This window comes from Centrocercus urophasianus, unplaced genomic scaffold, assembly GCF_019232065.1.
Source record: "Centrocercus urophasianus isolate 14NV4802_14NV808 unplaced genomic scaffold, USGS_Curo_1.0 seq_73, whole genome shotgun sequence".
NCBI lineage: Eukaryota > Metazoa > Chordata > Aves > Galliformes > Phasianidae > Centrocercus > Centrocercus urophasianus.
Genome location: NW_024885344.1, coordinates 8,486,307 through 8,511,029, shown reverse-complemented (window position 1 = coordinate 8,511,029; position 24,723 = coordinate 8,486,307). Strand labels below are relative to the sequence as shown.

Sequence of the window (24,723 nt, the reverse complement as noted above, 5' to 3'; positions counted from 1 at the left end):
CAGGGACACTTTCCACTAGATTAGGCCACCCAAGGCCCCATCCAACCTGGCTTGAAAACCTCCAGAGATGGGGCACCCACAGTACCCCACCCTATGTATGGAAGCACATCATAGCTGTGATGCAGAAGCAATTAAACATGTCTCAGGAACTGATTTGGTATCCTCAGTCATCCTTTACAGCCTCAGTTTTGGTTTGCTTTTTTTCTCCTTAAGAAATTATGTAAATAGAAAGAGTGCTGGTATAAAAGGATGAGATATGCTCATCTCTTTCTTACACTGTGGAAGCAGAAACAACTCGAACGCCAGTAGAGAACCAGTATCTATATAACCTGTGGACAAAGTATGAAGAGTTTGGATCCTTCATTGTTTGCCATTTCTGTCACAAGATGTAGTTCCTTTCTCTGTCCATTAAAGCCACAGTCTCCACACTTTTTCTTTAACAGTTTATAATAATCTGTTGCACGACTTCTACAAACAGACTTTGCTATAAACAAGTACTGCTCTTCCTCTGCTCCCACATTTACTATTCCCACCACCAGACTGAAGAAAAGCCTTTCCTTCCAGGTGCTTGGATATAATTATTTCCTGAGTGAATAAAATAAGACTCTTCCATGCATTCACATGCACTCACACAAACACACACACATATACACAGGTGAACAACATAATTTACAATCAGAAATGAGCCACACTGATGAATTCAGCACCATGTATGTTTTAATCCACCTTCTTCCCCTTCCTCAGAGGGATTTTGACACACTGGTTTAGATGATCTAAGTTCAAGTGATAGAATCAGAAAATAAATTTTCATCATTAAATTAAATAGAGCTTTTGTTTTGCCTTTTACTCCACAGAGGATAAATCCATGTTCAACTCAAAAATAAAGGAGCAGAAGCAAAGTCATGTGCAAATAATGAAAGACATTGGGAGGGTGGTTCTGGGGACTGGGGAATATGTTCACAGGCATTGTTTGCTGCTGGTAGTCACAATGCCCTTTGTTTTCTGTGAATGTTATTGTGATTAAAAACTGGCTCAGCCAAATGAAGTGAGTCAGACAGTGCTTGTTTACAGGAATATTTGGAATGCATATATTTTCCATAATTTCTGAAGGCTGACAGTTATGAAACCTCTTCCTTTTACAGAAGGCCTTTGCATCTCTTTTTAGTATTCTTTTACTGAGCAGCGGAAATATGAAGTTATTTCCTCAGCGAGGAAAGCAGCATTCTCCAGCACACGTGCACATTGCTTGTAAGAAACACACAGATGAAATAAGGGCATATCTGTCTGGGATATACACCAGACTTCCCTATTTTCCTTTTACAGAAAATGCCTCAAAGCCAACACAAAAAAGAACAACAACAAAACAAACAAACAAACAAACAAACAAACAAAAACTGGGGAGATTGAAGACAAGCTTTTTCCCCATTTAACATGTATCTATAAAGTGAATTCCACAAGAGGGAGCTAGAAAACAAATAATCTCTCATGAAGCGGGCTGTTAAACCTTTCATAGAATGAAGGGGTGGACGTGCTAAGTGTGCCCCTTATCAACCAGAAGAAATGGCTGAGCAGCTGCTGTTTCGAGTCTCCTTCTATGATGTCTCTTTGTTGTATGGAAACATCAAGTCATTCTTCAGTGCTTTGTAAAGATTGACAAAGGATTCCACCCAAGTGTCCTTCTGGTGTCCCTGGGACTGAGCAGCCCTGTAGGCTGTGTAGACCATGGTCAGCACTGTCCTTTCAAAGTCTTCTTTCTTGAGGACTCTTGGGTAAGAGGACAGCCTGCTACTCAGCCTGCGGATCTCTGTGATGCTCTTGGGAATAACCTCATTGCAGATGGTGTCAAACTCAGCAGCCTTCCTAAGCGAAGCCAGCTCCTCATCTTTGATGGAGATCCTCTGACCTTTGTCAATGTCAAGCTCAGCTAAAAGAAACTGTCACAAAATCAGAACACAGAAAGCTGCTTATCTTCTGCAAGAGACTCTAGGCAGAGTTAACACAAATTAACAACATGTCCTTGGGATTTTGTTATAGGTGAGATTAAGAAAAACCTCATGTGCCACTGACTGAAGCTGGGGCAGATCAGATATCTATCTGTGAATGTTGGATTCCTCTATTACATCCATCTCTAGGGAAACTAGAGACCAGCTATGGGGAAAGGAGAGAGAAAAGGAAAAAGCAGGTAGTCTTCTTTTGTCCAAAACAGGCATGTGTTGCTGCTGGTATCACATGTGATTTAGAGATGGGGGCAGCAACACAACTGGGAAATACCGTCTACTCTGACAGAGACAGCAATGGCTTCCCAGCCCATCTTCCTTTCTTGAACATCCAGTAACAGTTTCTGAACATGTAGGATAACTAGATTTGGCCATTCTTCAGTTGGGCTACTTTCCTTTAGCTAATCATACAACACTGTTCGGGACTGTGTAGTAGAATTGTAGTCTCCACTGCTGGGCAAGAGAGGACCTGAATATCTTTGAAGATAACAGTCATGCCCTTGGAATTATTTTGCAGTGATTGATACTTGTTGTTTTAATTGATTGAACAAGTAATTTGGGACTGAGACTCAGACCAAAGAATTAAAATGCATTGTGTTGTTAATATATGATTATTCTGGAAGAAAGCTACTTTCAGTGGTAAGCTGTTTGCTCTGACTCTCCCTGTATCTGTCTGTAAGCTAGAACACATTTGAAGTACTGTGTGGGCAGCTGCTGCCTGCTTAAGTACTGAAAGAGCTTGGTGTTTGTTATTTGGTGTATACATGTCTGTTTTCTCCCTTCTGAAGAGGTAGTATATAGGGTTAGGGTTCAGTGAGTTTATGACTGGGGTGAGTAAAGGTGGCACAAAGACAGGTGATAGGTAATCCCATCATGTACAATAACCTCAGAATTTGGTTAGCACTTGAGGTACCATTTGTTCCCATATACTGAACCTCATATAGCAGCACCACATCTTCCAGGGAGTTTTGTAGCACTGGATTAAGGAAGGCAGCTGAGGACCTCTTCAACCGTTGAGCAGCTGGGTAAAGCATAGCTGGAAAATAGTAATGGGAAAAGAGAAATTCTACACAGTGCCAAACATGGGACTTTTTCAGTAGTTGATTGAGCTAAATAACTGCCTACTGCAAAAACATTATAAAGTACAATTTCTCACTGTAAATAAATGGGACACATGGGCTGTTTTGATTGCAACATGCTGGGAGAAGAGACCAGCTCCTTGTGTTGTATCCAGTATCCAGCAGAGTGTCATTTATGATCCAGCCTGGGACTCTGAGCCACAGCCTGAAATGTGTGTTCCTCTCTTAGTTCAGCAAGGGGAAACCAATGCTGACCCTACATGCAACCTGTGTTGTTCAGGCCATTCTCCAGCTGTCACAGTTATAAGACTTTACATTTCTCCTTGTTTCTGCTGTCTAGAAGTTGATCTCTCTGTACTTGATAGCTCCTAGATCACCTCATTTGTCCCCAGTATTTATGTCTGGAAGGAGTGACTCATCCTTCGGAGATGTTTATGTCTCTACATTAAGCCTGGTACCAGCTTGCACAAGACAGCTACATTCAGTGAGGTGAATCCTGATTTATTATGACCTTAATACTACGCAGTCTTAAAGCTAGACACAGTCAACGATCAGATATTTATTCACTGCTTCAAAATGAACTATTGAAATAAGAAAGCAAGCATAGATATATTCCCTGAACCCAGCACATCAGTTGGGAAAAGACTTTGCAGAATCAATGACCTTGATAGTCAGGAGTATAGAAAACATCTGATGTGGTATTACAGACCACTTAAAGGCTTTGAGTTACTATAATTACTGGCCAAGTACTATTTAAAAGTGTAAATTCCTTTTGGAGTTTAGGGGAAAAAATATTTCATTCAGTGTTATATGCATATGATTTGGATGTTGATGTTTAGGGTTTGCTGGATTTCTTCTAATGCCCAAGAAAAGGAAGGCATTTTTTTAAGCCATGCTTGCACGATTATTGCTGCATTTTCTCATAAGCTTCACTTCTAAACCTTAGCTGTTTTTCAACAGTAGCTAAATTTGGAAAACAGTTTAAAAAAGGAGAAAAAGTTTTGGAAGACACTATGATCTCCCTCACTGTCTCCCCCCTCTCCTCTCAATCCCAATATATATATATATATATATATATATATTTACAAGTAACATTTAATAGAACATTCAGCTTATTTTAAATTTCTGAGAAGTTTAATCTCATCCTCAGTCTACCATATTTTTTTTCCATGAAATATTTTTACTAGCTCAATTTTGTCTTGTTTTGCCAAAGTCCTCATGATGGATTTTGCATGCTGTCTGTCGAAAACCTGAATGTTATTTAAAGAACTCTTTGCTGGACATGCAAAAAAATTCTGCAGTATCTGTAATTATTTTGTGCAAAAATTGTCCCTGCTCCCTGACCAAACAATTCCTCAGATAATTTTCTTCTTTGATTACTGAAAAAGAACACAAATATGCAGTTCTTTCTAAACTCTGTAGCCTAAATGCAGTCCTGTTTCCTGGACTGTTGCCAACTGTTGACTTCGTTAACGTTTGACTTGTTAATGATATTTAAGTTCTAGCAATTCCAGGAGAAAGAAACTAGGCCCTAAGAGATTTACTTAATTAGGACCTTTGCTATCTGGCATATGGAAAATTAATTGGATAATACCAGGTATAAAGTAGTTCATGCTTGACCCAGGAGAGAGTATTTTCGACTTGAGCTAGCTGGGGAATATAGTATAGTTAAAATAGTTTGTGATGTTGCAATAAATAAACTTCAGCTGGATACTACAAACTGTAAATACATAGGTTGCTCCGAAAGTAATACCTCCTATTGATTTCTATGGAAACTACAGCAGATGGAAAGAGCACAATAACACTATTTGATATAGCAAATTCTCAGCTACAAAACACTATTTTTCAATTCTGTCACCACCATTAGCTATGTATTTTTGCCAGCTACGAACAAGAGCCTGCATGCCACACCTACAAAAAACCTGTAAAAATCTACACCACCCACCACCTCACTGTGCTCATCCAGTGTATGGTCTCCATAAACATTCAGCAAGCATGAATGAATGTCAGTGGGTGCCATTTTTTTCACATGGAAGAATTCAATTCCACACCTTTGCTTTATCTGCACTTTCATGTCAGACACCATTTTGTCAGACTGTCCCTCTGCTGCCCTTTGTCACATTGCAATAAAATGTAGGGGAATATTGGTAGAATGTTCAACCTCTACTGTCACACCACCAACATCTGCCTCTGGTGTCATGCTCCAACATAATAAAATAGAAGGCATTACTTTCAGAGCAACCCTTGTAAATCCTGCAGTGATGAGAGTCAGGCAATTTATTAAAACACCTCCAGAGCTAGGTGCTTCATATCAAATTCATATAAATTAAGATTAAAACTTCCTTAAGAAACTGAATGGTGCTTGCACTGTATGTGACTAAAAGCCTGAAAGAGTGAATGCATTAAGTAATGGTACAGGTCACAAGTTGACTGAAGGTTTTGCTCTGGGTGTGAGTGTGAGCTCACTACCTTCCTGTAGTGAGACAATTCAGATATAGTCCATTTGACCCTGTGTTTGGAGTACTGTGGGAGGGAGGAAGTGATCAAAAGAACAGGCATCACCTAGGGCAGTTCTTCGCCTGGCAGTCAATATGCCCTGTGTTGGTAGCAACCTCCTCTCTAGCATCCTCCCTATGGCCTTCCTGCTCTTGGAAAAGAGAATTCAGCTATCCAACAGTTTGGGTTTCATAGAATCATAGAATTGTTTGAGTTGCAAGGGATCCTTAAAGGCCATCTGGTCCAACTCTCCTGCAATGAACAGGGACACCCACAGGTCAATCAAGGTGCTTGGAGCCCCATCCAGCCTGACCTTGAGTGTCCCCAGAGATGAGGCACCTACCAGCTCTCTGAGCAACCTATTCCAGTGCTCACCACCCTTGACCAAGCCAAACTGACAAGCAGGGCTATCCACATATTTTGCTGCCGTTCGGTCATTGCTGTTCATCCCTCTTGCTGAGAGCTTTGCTGAGACATCCTAGAGCTATTTCATCCTTCATTATTGGCAGTTGAGGAATGCAATTGAGTTGTTTGTGAAGCACTTGAAACTTTCAGTACTAATTGCCGAGTAATTAAAACTTTTATCACTGGGCAATTAAATTTCTAATTACTAAGCAGCTGGCAGAAGTCCAGCCCATAATGATGACGATTCATTTTTATATCTTTTATATGCCCTTTCAATGGAAACAGCGCCAGAGTGCAAAGTACCTATACATGTGCAGATGAATTTACATCTAAAATATTCCATGAGCCACGGAAAATCTGTCTGTGGCATCTAGTTTTGGTGCTGTTATGCTTATTATCATCACACTTACCGCTTTTAGCTTTCAGGCCAAGTGCAGATTCCAACCAGAGACCTTGGCGGGAAGACTTCAGATTTAGCCCATCACCGCACGAACAGAAATGCCTAACTTAAGCAATCCTCAGGCTACTGAATAATGTATTATTGACTGAGCACTGACCTACTTACAGAATCACAGGTAACATCACAGCAAGCAGCTGGGTTTTCCTAACCAGCTGTTCCCAGGATAACATGGATTACGTTAGGAGATTCAAACAGGCTCAGGCCTGAGCTGCTGTGTTGTGAGAAAGGGCTTTGTATGAGTACCAGAACCATACCTCTATAGTGGTCAGATTAGCACTGACTCCCTGATCTCATTATCTTGTTCCCACAGCATATTAAACTTTGTTACCATTCTTGCAAACTCTACTCAGAAACTCTTTCTGAACTCATTTGTATTTGTCATGGTGATCTGATTTTCCTGCTCCACGTTTTATTTGATTCCTTCTCTTTCTCTCTCTCTCTTCCTGCGCAGTAGTTAAATCCTTCTACTCCCTGTTCCTCCACCATCCTCCTCATGAATTCACAAATTCCTCAGAGACCAAGTGAGCATTTAGAGCCAGTGCTATCTGACTTTTGTCACACTGATATAACACACTTAAAAGTTTAACACAAAAACTGAGTCGGGGAAAGATTTGCTGCGAATTTCTGCATTTGGTGATTGCAAGTTCCACTTTAAATTCTTCTGCTGACCTTATTTCCACCCTCATGTACTTCCAGATCTGAGATAATTTAGATGAGCCGTATCAGTGAGTAGCAGATTAGCTACCACCTCTTTCCTTCACTGAAACAGTTACCATTTCTTAGCCATTTTCTTCTCCTTGTCATAGAAAGATGCAGACCAATGTGCATCATTTTGTGGTGAAGATACAAATGATTCATTTCAGTGGCTGTGAATGTCTGAAGACAAGAGATCCCTGATCAGTGCTGATAGAGAAGGCCCAACCCAGGGCTCTAATGCAATGGAGAAACTTCTGATTCATTGTTTCTAGTTCTATTACAAATGTACTGAGTGATCTCCAACTGAGTTATGGGTACTCCTCTGAAAAGACTGAGTGGTCACATAATAAAAAGTATATCACGTATGAAATGACGTGGAACAAAAAGGTTTTGATTAATCTTGTTGAAAGTATTTTCAATTATATGAGGGCTGCTCTGAAAGTAATGCCTCTTATTTTATTATATCGGCCCATGATGCCAGAGGTTGTTGGTACAGTAGTATAGGTTGAATCTTTCCACCAGTATTCCATTGCATTTTGTTGCCAAGTGACAGATGGCAGCAGAACGGCAGTCTGACAAAAGGTGTTTGACATGGAAGTGTGGATGACTGCAAGATGTGGAAAATGAATTCCTCTTTGTGGAAAAAATGGCATCCAATGACATCCATTAACACTTGCTGAATGTTTACAGAAACTGAACAGTGAATGTGAGCATGGTGAGGTGGTGCATTTCAGCAGTGGCAACACAACTGTGAGTTACCTCCTCTGGTGCAGATTTTTCTGAGTGCATCATGCAAGCTCTGTTCATAGCTGGTGAAAATGCATAGCTAATGCAGAAAGATGGAGCAGTGTCTGAACCTAGCCTCTTGCTCCCAAGCCTCACCCAGAATGGCCTCATCCTGTGCCTAGGAGTATGCATGGGCTTGGAACTGGTGCTCAGCCAACAAGTCTAATCTTGAAGGTGGCTGAAAGGGATCTCAAAAAGTAGTGAAGGACTACCCATCTTCCTCCCCACTGTTCCCTGCAGGAGTGTAGCCACTCTTGTATGACTGCTAACTCAATTCCACTTCTCCTTGAGGACTAACAACAGCTACAGTAGGGTTTGCCAACTAATTGTCCTGCTTCTAACTATTTAGCTCACAACAGCTTTGAGATTTCTTTATTGTTTAAATGTGATGTCTGAAAAAAAAATCTGAAGCTGTCAATATATCAAAAGCTGGGGAAAGCTGGGGAGGGTCTTCTTACAAGGGCAGGTAGCAACAGGATGAGGGGAAACTGCTTTAAACTGAAAGAGGGTAGCTTTGGATTAGATATTAGGAAGAAATTCTTTACTGTGATGATGGTGAGACACTGGAACAGATTCTCCAGGAAGATTGTGGATGCCCCCTCCCTGGAGGCATTCAAGGCCAGGCTGGATGGGGCTTTGAACAACCTGGTCTAGAGGGAGGGATCTTTGCCTGTAGTGGGAGGGTTGGAACTAGATTATCTTAAAGGTCCCTTCCAACCCAAACCATTCTATGATTCTATGATTTGTTTTAAAGATGCTTTCATCTTTCTTAAGAACTGTGCCATAATTTTCTGGACCTCATTAGCCATATACTAAACACTTGTTACTGTCATAGAATCATTAGAATCATAGAATCATCTAGTTCCACTGGTTAGCTGTGAGAAATTGCTACACACTTGGTGGTACATCCAACTTGACCCCTCACAGCAAAAATTTCCCTTTTTTGCCTAAAGCTTTTGAAGCTTTCTTGCCTAAAGCTTCTGAAGTCATGACTTCCAGGCCTCAACAAAAGGAAGTTAATGCATCCTAAATCATAATTACAGCAATTTCTCTTTATTTATTATTTTTATTTTTTGTTCTGGTTTATGACAATCTTTGAGAAACACAGCATTTGAATTATATTCCAGTTATAGTCTAAAAATCACACAATAAGAAAAAAAGAATGAAAAAATCTGTGGCTTACTCAGTCTTTTTTTTTCCTTTTTTTTTTTCTTTTTCTTTTTCTTTTTTTTTTTGTGCAACCTTCTACAAAAGTAAAAAAAAAAAAAATCAGCTCCAATACTTAGCAATTTTTAGCTTGTTGTTGATCAGCATGGAGCACATGCTGGTTCCATTAGGAAAATGAAAATTTTCTTGGTGGCGTGATATTTTTGTTTAATCTGTTTGGAATTTGCACTAAATGGATCTCAGCACACCCAGAGGATCCTGTCAGAGAAGATATTTGTTGGTAACCTGTTAAATGATTTTCTCCTTTCTTCCTTATTCAAGAGAATTTCAAGTATTTGGCAGAGCAAATGATCTGAACACTGCCCACAGGGTGATTGTATAGGCAGACAGCAGCTATTATAATGTCACATAAAAATTATTTGTAATCTAGACTGGTTGAACTTGTGTAGGTTGCAGCACATTTCCTAGGGATCACTGCTACCTTGGGTCTTAGGGCAAATATCAGAAATGCTTGCAAGAGGATTTTCTTCAAGAGAGTATGGGAAGCATTGCTTTGATATTGACCCCCACATTTTTTCTTGACCATACACTGCAGAGAAGAGTAAATGAGTATTGAAGTCTGCAAAAGCTTTGCAAAAGTCTGAAAGCTTTTTGTTTCAAGTTTCTCTTTCATCACTTCACTTATGAGAGTTTGTAATCAGATCAGAGTATATTTTATGCATAAACAGTTTTAATTTGGGCTGAGTTTCTCCATTGCTAGAGTAACAACTCACTATCAGAAGTTAACTGCCTCAGACTGTGAAATTTGAGCCTTTACTTTCCTGCAGTCATTCAAAGTCACTGAATATTTTGTTGCCCTTAGAAACTACCTGCTCTGGCTGTGGGGCAGATCTTGATTCCAAAAGGATTACTTCCTCCATAGTGGAGTGCTGTTAGCCTGTGAGAGCTTTGTGGCAGGCAGCAAAAGTTGTGCTGTAGTCCACTGAATGTAGAGTGTTATTAAGTAATGAGCAGATCTATGCGCAGTAACTTCAACCATCTTTATTTCTTGCTTGGCTTTGTCCCCGGAAGGATCTATACAAGATGTTTAAGGTATCCTGGACCTATGGTCTCTCCTGGGACAGGACTAGAGTTTTAGCTGGCCAGCATTGCAATGAAGTGTGCTCAAGCACGGTTTCTTTACACTTTCAGATATTTTGCCTTCCTGTATCAAAATTGCTGTATTAGAAATAATTGAATACTTTGCAGGAGAAATTAAATGAATGGGAATCTGGAGAAAGAATAAGAAGAACAGAAAGAAAGGAAGCACATACGAAATAAATAAATTATAATTAAAAAAAAAAAAAAAAAATAGACAAGGAAAACCACAGCAGTGCTATAGGCCAGCTTCTGAAATCTGTATATGGAATTGCAGTTACTTACACAAGTAGCTCCCATGACAGCAAGTGCTACGCAAAGACTTGTGCATTCCAGCTTTAATACATTAAAATCTCTATTATTGGGACATGAAATCCCAGTGCCCCTCAGGAGAGCACAGTAGTGAGATGGAGAAGACATTTTAATTACAAAGCAAGATGAAGTAGCACACTTTTTAAAAGCAACTACCAAGAGAATTTTTGTCTTTGTACTTCTAGCTCCATATTGCTGGTATATTAGCTCCTAAGAATGAAATCTAAAATGAAAATTATCTTTTTTTTTTTTTTTCCTGCCTGTTGGCTAAGAGTGAGAGTAGGCATTTATTTCCTCTTCAGTTATAAACTGAAGCTTAAAAAGAGAAAGGCTCCATCCTAAAAGTCTGACTGTTGTCAATATAGACATGAAGATATCTTCCTATGAAAAACAGCAACAGCCAACGCAGTTTTTAGAAAAAAAAAAAAAAAAAGTTAAAAAATCTTAGAATTAATGACAAGTTGTATATAATTCCATAGTTAATGACCTAATCAGTTCTTTCAAAGTTACTTCATTATTTTATCTCTTTTTTTAAAAAAAAGATACATTTTCTAAATGGGTGTCTTAATTCCATACAGGAGGATCCAACCTACCTTATACTTCTGCATTTCATAAATATCCTGTGATATATTACCTTAAAGTATATGAGACTAGTCTAGACTGGGCTAGATTAAATTAGATTACATTATTTTAGATTGTGTATAGTGAAGTTCCTATGTTAAACAAAGGTAGTAGCCTTTCTATTTACTAGGCATGAGTAGGAAATTTAAAGGGGTATTAAAAAGATCAAAAAAACTTCTATTTACAGTAATGCATACTACTAGAGAAGGAAATAGTCCATCTGAGCCTGCACTTGTGAGAGTAGCTGTATATCTTTTATGGTTTATGTAAACGGTTTGTAGTATTTGACTAGTGTCAACCAACTGAAGGGGTCTCAAAATTTATTTCCTCACATGGGATTTCCATTATGCAGCATTTTCACTTGTTCGCAGCCTGGAGAAATGTATGCTGTGCTATTTATTTTTACCTTGGTCATGAAGAGAAGATCCCTGCCTGAAATTATTTACGCTCATAAAATCTTGCAGGTGTCCCAAATAAGCTTTTCATATGCTGGAGCAAAGCTGCTGAAGCTGAGATGAAGAGAAAAAATATACACAGAGAAACTGAATGAGAGAAGTGAAATGTTTTGTACTTCATTTTACTGACATAGTTCAGGAACTGGAGATAGGCTGTGGTGGACAGTGTAGTATATGAGTGAAACACAGCAATAAGGAAAGATAATACTAACCCTTTGCACAGACCTAACAAAGAAGCAATAAGATATTTTCCCACCTCAGGTAAAGGTGGGAAACAAACTAATGCTTTATATTTCCATTCTCACTGTAGTAACCACCTTTCCTTCCCTATTTGCATAACAGTGCTTTCCAGAACTTCTCTCCAAGTGCCTTTTGCAATGGGAAAGTAGAAAACAATCTTAAATCAATCCATTTAAAAATGCTTTCTTCAAATGAGGGGATATAATGATGAACTTCCAATTTTACCATGAAGAGAAGGAAGGAGGGAAAAGTGCAGCTAGGCACTGGTGTTCGAAGATGGAGTAGCATCTTTTTGTACTTTCTTTTTCAGTCAGGTTCCTTTGATTTCCAGGAAGGAAAAGGTGACTGTGTGGCTAGGCTTTTGCTCAGGCTGACCTCAGCCCAGCTACAGCTGTAAGGAGCAGTCCCATGTGCCTGCCTCCAGCCATGCTCTCCCTCCTTTCCTTTCGGCCAACTCTGCTTTGTGCAACCGCACAGTGAGCCAAGCCAGGAATCTGGCTGGTTGTGAATGAATGCTGAAATAAAAGAAAAGAAAAAAAAAAAGTGTGGTAGCTTTTAGCTCCCTTATTCCCCTTCACAGCTGCTCTGCCAGCAGTGCTCCTCCTTGTGAGCAACTCCCAGTGTAAATGTGGTCCAACAGATCTTTGGATATTTAGTGATTATTCCAGGTCTCAAATGATGTAAGGGTAGGTGGTAGCTCTGGTTAAGAAAAGCAGAGGACCTATCCTTGATCTAGCCATCAAGTTCATGTGCTCATTTAGAGAATGGCCAATTCATTAAATGCAGTTGCTTCTGCCAGAGATGAAGATAGGCTGCAGGACAACAGGCTGCCGACTATTCCCTTCTCTTCTAGGCTTATACTCCCCTTATCTTTTAAGAGAGTAAAATTGACAGGAGTAAAGAATATCTCAAATTTATTCCAAGCCTGAATGCTGAGAAAGGAATCAAACATCCAGTCTGAACCACAGATCAAGCAGGGAGTAGTATGGATTTTGTCACAATCATGAACTGCAGTTCAGTTTCTTCAGTGGAATTACTTATTGCTGTTGTTGACTGATTTCATAAAATGTTCTATACAGAAAGTAGAAATAATATCTTGGTTATCAGTTGGACAACTGTAGTTAACAAAATACTACACAGTACTACACAGATTTAGAAGCTCTCTTTAAGATTAGCCTGCCTTTTCAACCCCTAGAATGGCAGTCCCCTACTACACGCTAACAGGAGAATTAACAGATTTCTGTCTCCTGGTGCCTTTCAGTTCACCCATCAGTCTTATTTGCAATAATGAAACACAATGCACTGGACCTGTAGTAAAGGTCACTGCATGAAAGTCTATGCAGGTGGCCAAATTGAAAAATAAATGGGCTTTCTGACTTTAAATCTATGGCCATATGCTTATCTGCAGAATAAAGAAAATAATGAAGGATTCTTGCTGCTGTTGATTCGGTTGTCCTGTGGTGAATCATACTGTGGGAAATACTCCACTGAGATCATGGAGCTGTTAGCTGAGGTAAAGAGAAACAGAAAAGATGGAGTCCTTGAAATTATTCATTTAAGCCATTTGTGAATACCTTCTACTAGCAGGTAGATACCTGTCAATCTAGGAACTGCTATTAAGCTGATAACAAAATATTTATTTTTCAAATTGTGCACGAACTTCTCACCCACATATAGTTGCAGACATGCAAAATGACAAGCTATTCCTCAGACTATTTATCAGTATCACGGCTCAAACTGATGACAAATAAACATAAAAATTTTCAATTTTCAATTCTCCCTCAGATTAGACTGAATCAAAATTTTCTTCCCCCTTCCTTCAAGTCTTCACCAAACTCCTCTGTAGGAGCAGAATGCATAAATCTTATTTGTCTGCTTCCACTACTTCAGGATTTTACTTTTTCTCAAAAACAGTAAAACCCCAGCTGTCTTTCCAGCTGTTCATTGAGCTCCAGATGTCAGTACACCTGCTGATGATTTTCTTAATGACATGAATAAAAGCTGGATTGTAAAAATGTATAAAACATCATTGCCCGATAAACAAACAAACGAAAAAAAAACCAGAGGGATATCTTGTCCTTTTCATGAAGAAGTGAATTATGTTTGAGGATAATGTATTTTCAAAGTATTGTGTGTTTTTTAGCAGTGAAGATAAAGAAGTCTGAGAAAGTAGCTGAGAGCTGAGGGTGCATTCACATTACATTTCTGAACTAGACTGGTACAGCTGTTTTGCAACCTGAGCAGAATATGGGGGGTGAAAATCCATTCTGTACCCCCGGCTAAGAAGCAGGGAGATAACATGTTTCTTCAGAAGTAGTGTGGGAGGATCAAAGTGACAAGGAGTTTGTTCTGCTAAGTTCAGACCTGCACTCATTTCTGGGCCCCACTGTGTTATTTTCTGCATTTCCATAAAAATAATACTAAAAATTAATGGAACTCAAATATAATCATACAAAAAAAAAAAAAAAAAAAATTGGTAGGTTTCAATGTGCAGAAGCAACGATGGGCTAGCAGAATTTCATCAGTCTCTGTATTGTCAGAAACACATCAAAGAAATTTGAAGGATAAATACAAAAGGAATTCATTTTATAGCTGCCTCCCCAACTTCACAAACATGCAAATGAGATTTCCTCCTTACAAAGTTGACATTTTTCTATTGTTTGTCGTTTCATGCTCCTAAAATTTGAATGTTCCTAGATCCTTCAGGTTTCATAATTTGCCAAAATAAAGCCAAGACAGATATACAAATGGATTCCTCATTAAATGCAGAAAGACCAGCCAGAACTCTGAGTACAGCAAACTGCTAAAGCTGGTTGTACACCAAGGATTAGGTCCTCAAAGGACCTGAGCTACCACCACTAGCCCTATGGTGCTGCTCTGTGGACAGCCAGGTCACAGAGAGCCCTGTGCTGTGAAAGGTGTGTTTAGGATCAGTGTAAACAGAAAGTTTTTTATGATGGAATAACTGCTTCAGTAGATAAGGGAAGAGCCACTGGTGTCACCTGTCTGGACTTCAGTAAAGCCTTCGACATGATCTCTCATTACATTTTTCTCTCCGAATTGGAAACATGGATCTGATGGGTGGACTGTTCGATGGATGAGGAACTGGTTGCGAAATCGTACCCAGAGAGTGGTGGTTAATGGCTCAATGTTCAGATGGAGATCAGTGGCAAGTGGTGTCCATCAGGAGTCATTAGTGGGGCTGGTGCTCTTTAACATCTTCATCAATGACACTGACAGTGGGATTGAGTGCACTTTCTACAAGTTTGTGGATGATACCAAGCCGTGCAGTGCAGCTGACATGCCCAAGGGATGGGATGCTATCCGGAGAGACCTACACAGGCTCGACAAGTGGGTCTGGGAAAACCTCATGAGTACAAGACCTGGGTTGTGGCAACTTCCTCTATCAGTACAGGCTGGGGGATATATGGATAGAGCACGATCCTGCCTAAAAGAACCTGAGGGTAATGGTGGATGGCAAGCTGAGCATGAACCAGCTAGAAATGTGCCCTAACAACCCAAAAAGCCAACCGTATCCTAGGCTGCATCTGAAGTGTGGCCAGTAGGGTGAGGGCGGTGATCCTGCCCCTCTGCTCTGTGCTGATGAGACCTCACCAGGAGTTCTGCATCCAGATCTGGAGTCCTCAGTACAGGAGAGCTGTAGATCTGTTGGAATGCTTCCAGAGGAGGGCCACAAAAATGATCCCAGTGATGGAACACCTCCCCTGTGAGGACAGGTTGAGAAAGCCAAAGCTGTTCAGACCTGAGAGTAATCTTTTGGTATCTAAAGGGGGGTTATAAGAAGGAAAGGGACAGATTCTTTAGCAGAGTCTGCTGTGATAAAACAAGTGGAAATGGTTTTAAACCAAAAGAGGGGAGATTCAGATTGGATATAAGGAAGAAGCTTTTTACGGTCAGGGTGGTGAGGCGCTAGAACAGATTGCCCAGATGCCCCTTCCCAGGAGACACCTAAGGTCAGGCTGGATGGGGCTCTGGACAACCTGATTTACCTGCAAGTGTTCCTGTTCATTGCAGGGGAGTTGGACTTGGTGGCCCTTAAGAGTCTGTTCCATCTCAATTGATTCCCTAATTCTATAAGGTTAGATCCAGAAGGCTTCCAGAAATCTTACAAAATCTTACAAAAGTGCTTCTTCCAAGGACCTAAAAAGTATCAAACATTGGGAGCTTCTCCTGAAACTGGTGAAAATTCAAAACTCTACAGCTTCTGCTCTTCCATTTCCTGTCACCTACAAATGTCATCACACAATGGTGTCCAGGCGAGAAGACCCTGCCCATTTGTTTGTCAGATATTGTTTTAAGAGCTTTTTTTTCTTTTCATGCAACCTGTTCTAGAGTCTTTTGAGATGAACTTGTAAAATGGAATTTTACTTCCAGGAAAATAGTCTAAATAAGTTTTCAAGGAAAAAATGCTAATGATCTAATGTTCTTTCTTTGGAAGAATGAAATGGATGAAGGGAAGAAGACTTGATTTCGAGTGCAAACATCTAGCATGCTGCTGACTGAAACCAGCTGGAAGTTTATTCTTAGGTTTAACTCTTCAGTGTAGGGGAATGGGAAAAGAAGACATGACTGTAGAGAAGCAGTGTATAGAAGTTATTGTCATACTTACATTGTGAATATTAACATGCTTTTACCCAGATTTGGGCTTTCTTCTCACTAATTTAAAATCTTAAAAGATTTCATAATGGAATGTGCTTGCTTAGAATAGCTTTTACCAGTAAGTATACACTTGGTGAATTGGCACTATTAGGTGATTCTGACTCTTTTGTCTTGTGACTAGAGAAACACTCTTTGCAAAAACCAAATTTCATCATGTGATAATTCTGCATGACACTTCTTCCTCAGCTTAATGGTAGTGAAGGGAAGCTGAGAGAGATCATCAAGATCTGAGTACATGATTGATATTCATCTTATGCTATCATAACATTACATAATGACTGTGTTATTATTGATCTGGATTGTAGGCGAGAGGCAATCGTTGTTTCAGGTACTGAAACACACACTACACATAAAACAAACCAATCATTTATGGTGTTAGGTTGACATTTAGCATGACTGCCAAAAGAGGTAGGGACAGCTTGGCCTCGTATTTTTATTTCTAAATGGGAGCCCCAGTACTCTTTTAATTCTGTTTTGACCTCTAAGCACTGCATAAAGGAAGAAGAATGTAAAATAGTGGGGTAAGCACCTCAGACACCCTGTATCTGATCAAGCAGCCATGACCCATTGCATTCATCTGCACATAACACTCCTGTTTGTCGGGAGAGGGACATTCAGAAGATGATTTTTAGCTTCATATAGCTAATACATGCTTTATTTGGTAAACAAAAGCATGCAAAAAGAAATGAATTAAATTTTGGAAGAAGATACATAAAATGAAATATAATTAAACAGCTGATCTTGGCTGAATTGCAGCTAGAAGGTCAGCACTCTTCCACCTCAACGGGCAGGCATTCTGGGGGTACTAAGGTCCAGCACTGGGTTCAGCAATATTCATACACAGAAGTGCTGGGGGAGACACATTTGTTCCTTTGATGGTTATTGTCTTGTTTGTCAACATGAATGCAATCATAAGTGAAAACCATAGGACATTATGTCTGGAGTAAAGAGCCAGATTGATGTGATGGTCTTAAATTTGCATCAAATAAATAGAAAGGAGGGATGAGTATGGGGTATCTAACACATGTGATGAATTGGTTATGTTTACCCCACCTACAAATTTGTGCAAATAGAACACTATCTGCTTTGATGGTGATGCTTTGATTAAGAGTCCCTGTATGTTCCTTTGTAGGATACATATATATACACACACGTATTTATTTTGGACTTCACCTCTGCTGGGGCATGCTGACCATGAACAACATGCACAGAGATTAGGGCTGACATGCCAGGATCAGTGCTGGACTGATGGTCTGTGGCACATGTATCAGCCATTCAGGGTTTGAAGGGCATCCAGAAATTCTCAGTAGACATCAAACAGCCCACTCCATAAATACTATTTCTGGTTAGAAAAGGAGTGTCTTTCTAGGCAAATCTAGGGTATCCTTAACAGTTAGCAATTTACCACATGGATAGGTCTCCTTAGTAATCTGCAGCCCACAAAGTTTCCTTACTGTGAACATGAGAAATACAACACCATGACAAGACAAGCCTCAAGTCCATTTACAGCCAGATTGTGACTGCCTTGTTTTTTCTCAGCTGCACTGATAAATAGCTGAATCTTCCTCTCAGCTTCCTGTGTTCCTGGAGGATTCCCTACATCCACCACATGTGCTGTTGTCCAGATCTCAGCCAAGCAGCTGCTGTCTTCCCTTCGTGCATCAGGGCTTGGTTTTAGGAAGAGACAGAGAACAGTGAGGGACAGGGACCTCATAAAGAAAAGGATCTGGGCAACACAGGCAAGAACCACAGGCTTGAGGCAGAAGGCAGGTTTGGGTCTCTGCATATTGGCCAAAACCACTCTTTGGGACTTGAGCTTAACTGGAACTGATTGTATATGATTCCCATTATGGGGCACACAGATGATGAAAAACTCATGGGTGCTTTTCTAACTCCGTATCGCTGTGAGAAGCAAGATGAGTTTTGGATTTAATAAATCCAAGCCAAGCTAATTCTGTCCCTGGTTGAATAAAGCATCAAAACAACCTGCATATACGTTTTTGTCATTAGACTTATCACTTTCTGCCAAGTTGGCATGGTAATCCAGAAAACCAGAAGTTGCTGTGACTTTGAAAAATGAATGCTTTCACTTAAAACATGCTGTACTATATTAGGATGTCTACAAGTAGTGTTTAACTGGAAAAGGAGTTTGTTCAGTGCCAAGCCATGAACAATAGCAACAAATGAAGCATGCATTAAATGTCTTTTATTTTAGGAGATGTTTTAAGTCAAAAAAATTCTCTCAGACAGAGAATCTGCATTTAATAAACAAATTCAATAAAAGGTAACTTTATGCCTCTTTAAGAGACAGGCACAAACAAAAACATAATGTCATGGCTGTGAGCATTATGGAAACTAGGGAGGAAAATGAAGGCTCCAGAGTCTGATAGGGGGAAAAAAGGGACAACCATATTACTGCTGCTGTGACTGATGTTAATGGCAGAAGACAATTGGTCTTACTAGGGAACACTGCAGTCCCATAACCTTGTAAAAGAATGTGCTTCTTTCAACTTCCATGTGAAAAACAGGCTGTTTCTTGGACAGTGGAAAAAGTTCCTTTCATACATATAGAATTTTAAAAACTCAAAGGGAGGTGAGCAAAAAGAGGTATGCGAGGACCCTGGCACATTTCTGATTCAGCAGTAGTAACTTTACCTTTTACACTGTGACCAGTGGTGAATTGCCCAGACTGCTGTATCTCAACATCCTGGAGCAGAGGGAAGCTGGTGGGGACCAGAAGCAAATACATCCCTGAGAAAGAGACTGAGGCTGGCAGTGCCAGACCCAGAGGATGCAGCCATCCCATGGGCCTGAGAAGATAGATGAAGACCAGCTGTGACAGATGGTGAAGAGCAGGTTCAAATGGGGATGCATACCATGCTGACAAGGGGGTGAATGCTATCCTAATCTTAAGCACATGTGTGCTTTAGTCTTTCTTATCCATATTTATCACATCTTCTCTGTCCCTCCACATTCCCCTTCTCTTCCTCTTTTTCTTTCATTCAAACTAACACCTCTCATTTGCCACCTTTGCTTTCAAACACCCCTATTTCCTCCCCAGATCACCTCTGAGCTTTGAAGACCTTATTTATCCCTTTCTCAGCAACTCTTTTTCAGCTACCCACCTGGCTTCTTCTGAAAAGAGAGATCCTCATGAATTTGGAGCCCAGATCCTGGCTGGTGACCTGTTTCCCTGTGGCCAGTGAGGAATTTCCAGAGGACGAGTGGTATGTGTGCTGATCTCAGGGGAACTGGGGAGCTGCCAAACCAAACCAGCAAGCTGAGCCAGGAAAGGAATGTTTGTGGAAACTGGGAATAGTGGAGCTTATTTAACTCCACTTTCTTCCTCCTTGGATTTCTTTTTAGCCTTGAGCCCAGCACAAACTCCTCTATGGTATAAGAACAGCAGCAGTAAGGTGAGAGGTACAAACTACTGCTGCAACCCACTTTACCTTGGGGAGATAAGGAGAGCTGCTGCCAAAGGATAATGCATTGAGTAGGAAAGAAGCCCTGTGACTTGGGTTGTAGACTCAGGCTAGTTTAGTATTTCTTATGGAGCAAGAATGCGGGGGATGTACCATAAAGCTGCCAAAGAAACAGCCAAGTAAAACAGAATTTGGGGTTAATGAGGGACACAGGGAAAACAGAGGCATATGGGATCCCTTCAACTTGTTTTCTTTCAGTGGAAGTGAAAACCCCATAGATGACTGTCCCTTTGTGAAATTTTGTCTGCATGTCTGCCTACAACTTTTACCTGCAGTTCATTCTACTTGCCTTTTTTTTTCTCCATTCTTAATACCTTGACATATCTCCTTCTCTACTTTGTACCACCAGCTTTCCATGTAGCTGACCTGCATGAACTTCACCTATACCAGTGCCACCCTGTTGAAAAACACTGTAACCAACAAATAACACTTTGAGTTTGGGATATTTTAATACTCAGTGCTATTAGGAAATTAAGTAATACAGAACAATCAAGATCATAGGCTTCTTCAAGACAGTGGCAAAACTCCCACTGACATCACTGCTGTCAATGTGCACATATTAGTGCTTTTAAAGCAAGCTACAGATGGGCTTACGCACACCAGACCTAGAGTCATTCAACTCCCTGCACCTGGGGTCCACACACTCTCTAGATTCTCTGCATCCCAAAGGCTCCCTTCAGTGGGATGCAGAGGAATAGCACATGGTTTTACAGAGCCCAGTGTTGGTCTTCAGGATCCCAGCCCAGCATTTGAGTCTTGCCCTGCCTTGAACCTGGGTACTGGCATTGCATGCAGAGTTAATTGTTCCACTGTTCTGCATTTTACCTCAGTGATTTACATCTTGCCAGGCACAGTCTGAGTAATCAGAGTCTCTACAGCCTGATAATGTTTGTTAAGACCTGCTGACTTTCCTTTCAATGACACTACACTATTCAGTGCTTCTGACAAGATTGCATTCTGCTTGAGAAGTCATTACCCTCCTGCTGAATCTGGCATGATCTGCTCCAAGAAAACAAGAAAAACACTTTGTGCTTCACAAATAGGGAAAAAAAAAAATCACCAGTAATGCCAACATACTGGACTACATGCACGCAGTCATCCTGAAAAGGTCTGAGACAAATTACTAAATTATTCTGCGCCTCATAAAGAAAAGAGATGTTAACATTTCCCCTCCTTAACTACACTGAAAGCTCTTTGGAGAAGGAAAGACTTTTTTTCTATGTGTGTTCACACAGTCTCAGATACAAGTGGGATCTTGGGCCACAGTAGTGGAGGAAGGGACTCTGAGTGCTCTGCAGTCTTTGAAAGGGTACATGAGTTATTTCATTCATGACAGAGCTGCTTCACCTGTGAAGGTGAACACTGTGCATTCAGAACAGTGAGTGGCCTGGTAAAGGTAAGGGGAAGGAGTTACTATAGCCTGAAAGTGTAAGGAGGAATTTGGATGGCAGGAGCTGCTTCTGAGCTAGAGTCTGGCTGGGAGATAAAAACACTTGTGCAAACTGATCCAAATCCCATGGCAATTCTACACCTGGGACTGAGACAAACACAAACACATATTAGGCATGCCGGAATCCTAAAAAGAATCACCAAGTCAATAGAAAAGTGCCTTACTGGCTCATCAGTCCTCATACTGGGATAGAACTCAGATCATTGGGAAGATTCTACTGGTCCACTTTCAGCTTGTGCATCTCGCTTAGTCTAACACATACTGAAGAAAAAACTGCTGTACCTTACATGTGTTCCTCGTGTTCTAAAGTTGCTTACCCAGATGTCATTAAAATTGTCTTTCAACTTTTGATTCTGTCAAGCTATTTATGACACTATAAGCTGTTTTACCCAACTTTTGACTGCTTCCTGTGGCAATAGGAGCCACAGAATCATTTAGATCCTTCCTTGTTAGCAGCATGACTACTTTATAGAGTACAAAATCTGTGATCTAAACTAAAATGTGAAAAATTCTATAATCTGTCCTTCCTCTGATCTCATCCCAGTTTAGCACAATTGCCCTAGAGTAGGGCAATTGTGATTTACTAAGCATCCTTTTTATGTCTTTCAGTTTCAGGTATCCATTGTGAATTCTGATTCATGGGTCATCTTCATACAGGTTAAATTAATTAAGTCTGTGCTATAGAAGCACCTGGGGAATCAGGATGTGCTAAAAAGGATTTTGATTACAGTTATAGCCCTACTCTGTTGGAAATTTTTCCTATTCAGGTGAAATTCATTCAGGGACAATTGTAGTTTAGATGTATTTTCAACACCAAGCAGCTTTTAGAGATATGAGGATAAATTCCCTTTCAGCACCTTCCTCAATTCTCTTCCCACTGAAGAGATGTTCGAGCCAGACACTATGGTCACATCAGTGTGGCACTAGGTCCAACCAGGTGAAACCTGCTGAAAGGCAGAGCTCTTTCCCTTGGACACATGCCATGTGTGTGACTGTCAACCTGTCAGTAATCTAGCTAAGGTCCCTGCATTGCTCCATACTGTGCTGTTTTTTTTTTTTTTCCTGGTTTGTGATCTCTGCTCCACAAACCTCTGTGCAGCACAGATGTCCTCGTTGCTGTCTTCATTCATTAATGTTCAATTTTTTTTTTCTTGATTCAAAACATGTTTTTGTGTTTGTCTACTGCTAACTTATGAAAGGGCAGGAAACGTTCCTCTAATGCCTCCTCCCTAATGTTTTTTAAAGACCTATTATTTGGACCTATTATATACATAGATTTATACTCATCTGTTGCAAAATTTTTTGCTGGGGAAATAAAAGCACAGATATAAAAACTCTCTTCTTCAGGTCATCATTTTCAATGCTAATTCCTCTGAATTTCAATCCCTGACTGCCATTCATGCAGCGTCACCATCTTTTTGTAGGTACAATGGCAATATTTAGTGCAGTTGTGATTTGCATTGGGCAGATGAACCTCCAAACCAGAACACTACAGCCTACAAACATGCATTCTCAGGAACTGTTAAAGGCTTGTGAAACAGATGTAAGGTAGGTGAGAATAACCTCTGCAGCAGATTGATCAAATCGATGTCAGTATAATAGGTCCAACAAGATGGGAAAGTGGGACAGATGATGCAATTCTCCAAGTGACCACGTGGGAGCCAGAGATAAGGGAAACACTGTTATTTTTCTCCACAAGAAGGAACCTACGCCAGGCATGGGAAGATTTGGCTCTGTTCCATAACATTTCATATCTTTCATAGTTTTATGTGCAACACATATTTTATGAATTGGATAAAAATAACTTTATGAAAATCAAAGTAAATAAATGTTGCATTTAAAAAAAAAAAAATTGTATGCAGTCCAGATTGCATAATTTGCCTTTTTTCTTGAGCCAGACCTTTGGATACTTTAAAATAAGCCAAAACCATGACCTGGTATATTTGAGGACTTCTGGGTTTGTACGTGAATATGTGTTTGACCATTTGTGTCATAATTACATGCTGTGTTCAAGTCATATTCCTTTTCCTCACGCCATCCAAAGGAGCATAGTCAAACTAGTATTACTGTCAATGGTGGAATCCCAGAGGTCATTTGAGAAGGGAGTGCCTGGCTGTAAAAAAATATGGCAAAAATGTGTGGAGATCATAGGATCATGTGATTTGGAAGGAACCTGTAAAAGTCATATTGTCTAACTACCCTTCAATGTGCAGGGACATCTACAGCTAGATCAGCTTGCTTAGAGCCTGACTTCGAGTGTTTCCATGAATGGGACATCTACCACCTCTCTGGGCAACATGTTCTAGATATTCCAAATGATTCTATTTCAAAGATGCTGTGCATATCTTAAATCCAAGGCACTCATCTTTTATACATATGGCAAAATTGCCACCAACCAACCTGGTATGCAGATATAGATGATCACATAGTAGAGAAAATTTTAAATTCTACTTCCTGGTAAAAGGACTGGATGGTTCTCTGGAAGCAGTTAGTCTTCTGTGTAGTCCTCCTTCTCTTGACACTGGAGCTTCCAGTCTGTTGCAGCTAAGCCTATCAGCAGAAGCAGTCTGCAAGAGTTTCTCATGCTTCATCAAACTCAAAAACTGAGTTACCAAAACGCTAGAGAAAAAAATAAAGCTATTCACCATTGTTCAGAAATCGAAGACTATGGACCTTCTCTTCTTCCAAGTAATTGCTCCTGCAGAGAGCCTCTAAGGAGATCAACTTACTCCTCCAGGGTTCTGGAAAAAACTTTTTATTTGAATAATGCATGCAGACCAGGTAAATCTGGATATAGCTTCATATAATAATGCTGATAGCCTGAAAGGCACACCATAACCATTCCCAAAAGCATGAAGCTTCATCGGTGTCACTATAGTTAGCATATCCTTTTCTCATTGACAATTTATGTCTTCCAATTGTGTGTCTTCCAGTATTTCCTACTTCATTCCCAGTGAGAGGTAATTACCACTACAGCTGTTTCTCAGTGTCCAAGAAGCCACAACCGCAAGGAATAGCACTGCATCTTCTCTCCCCAAGAAACCACGAAGCTGGTGTTCTATTGTTTGTGTGCCATTTCTTTGAACTGGGAAGCCCTTAAAGAAAATATTGCCAGCTGAGATGAAATGTACTAACAAGACTTGCCCTAGGGTTTCTACTCAGAGAATAGGCAATTCTTGTAATGTAGCCCTGAAACTCACTTCTGCTCATCAGTGTACTGGTAGTTGTCAGAGCAGCGCAAGGAAAGCAACTGGATG

The 24,723-nt window shown here is 40.2% G+C and overlaps 1 protein-coding gene across 1 annotated transcript; it reads right to left on the bottom strand.

Annotated features, from left to right (window-relative positions):
• Positions 1-279: 279 nt before the first annotated feature.
• On the bottom strand, positions 280-19,818 carry FAM180A (family with sequence similarity 180 member A). The gene is made up of 4 exons (XM_042837893.1): positions 19,657-19,818; positions 19,187-19,341; positions 2,933-3,033; positions 280-1,934 (listed from the first exon to the last, which is right to left on the bottom strand). Exons 2-4 carry the CDS (start codon positions 19,335-19,337, stop codon positions 1,593-1,595), a joined length of 594 nt encoding a protein of 197 aa, XP_042693827.1. The 5' UTR covers positions 19,338-19,341; positions 19,657-19,818; the 3' UTR covers positions 280-1,592.
• Positions 19,819-24,723: the final 4,905 nt, after the last annotated feature.

Excerpts from the sequence above, each read along its gene's own strand:
- FAM180A (XM_042837893.1), bottom strand. The coding sequence starts at position 19,337 with ATGGGATGGCTGCATCCTCTGGGTCTGGCACTGCCAGCCTCAGTCTCT. Across the intron at positions 3,034-19,186 it reads CACTGGTCACAGTGTAAAAG|CTATGCTTTACCCAGCTGCT; the intron begins GTAAAGTTACTA and ends ACTATTTTCCAG. Across the intron at positions 1,935-2,932 it reads ATGTGGTGCTGCTATATGAG|TTTCTTTTAGCTGAGCTTGA; the intron begins GTTCAGTATATG and ends ATTTTGTGACAG.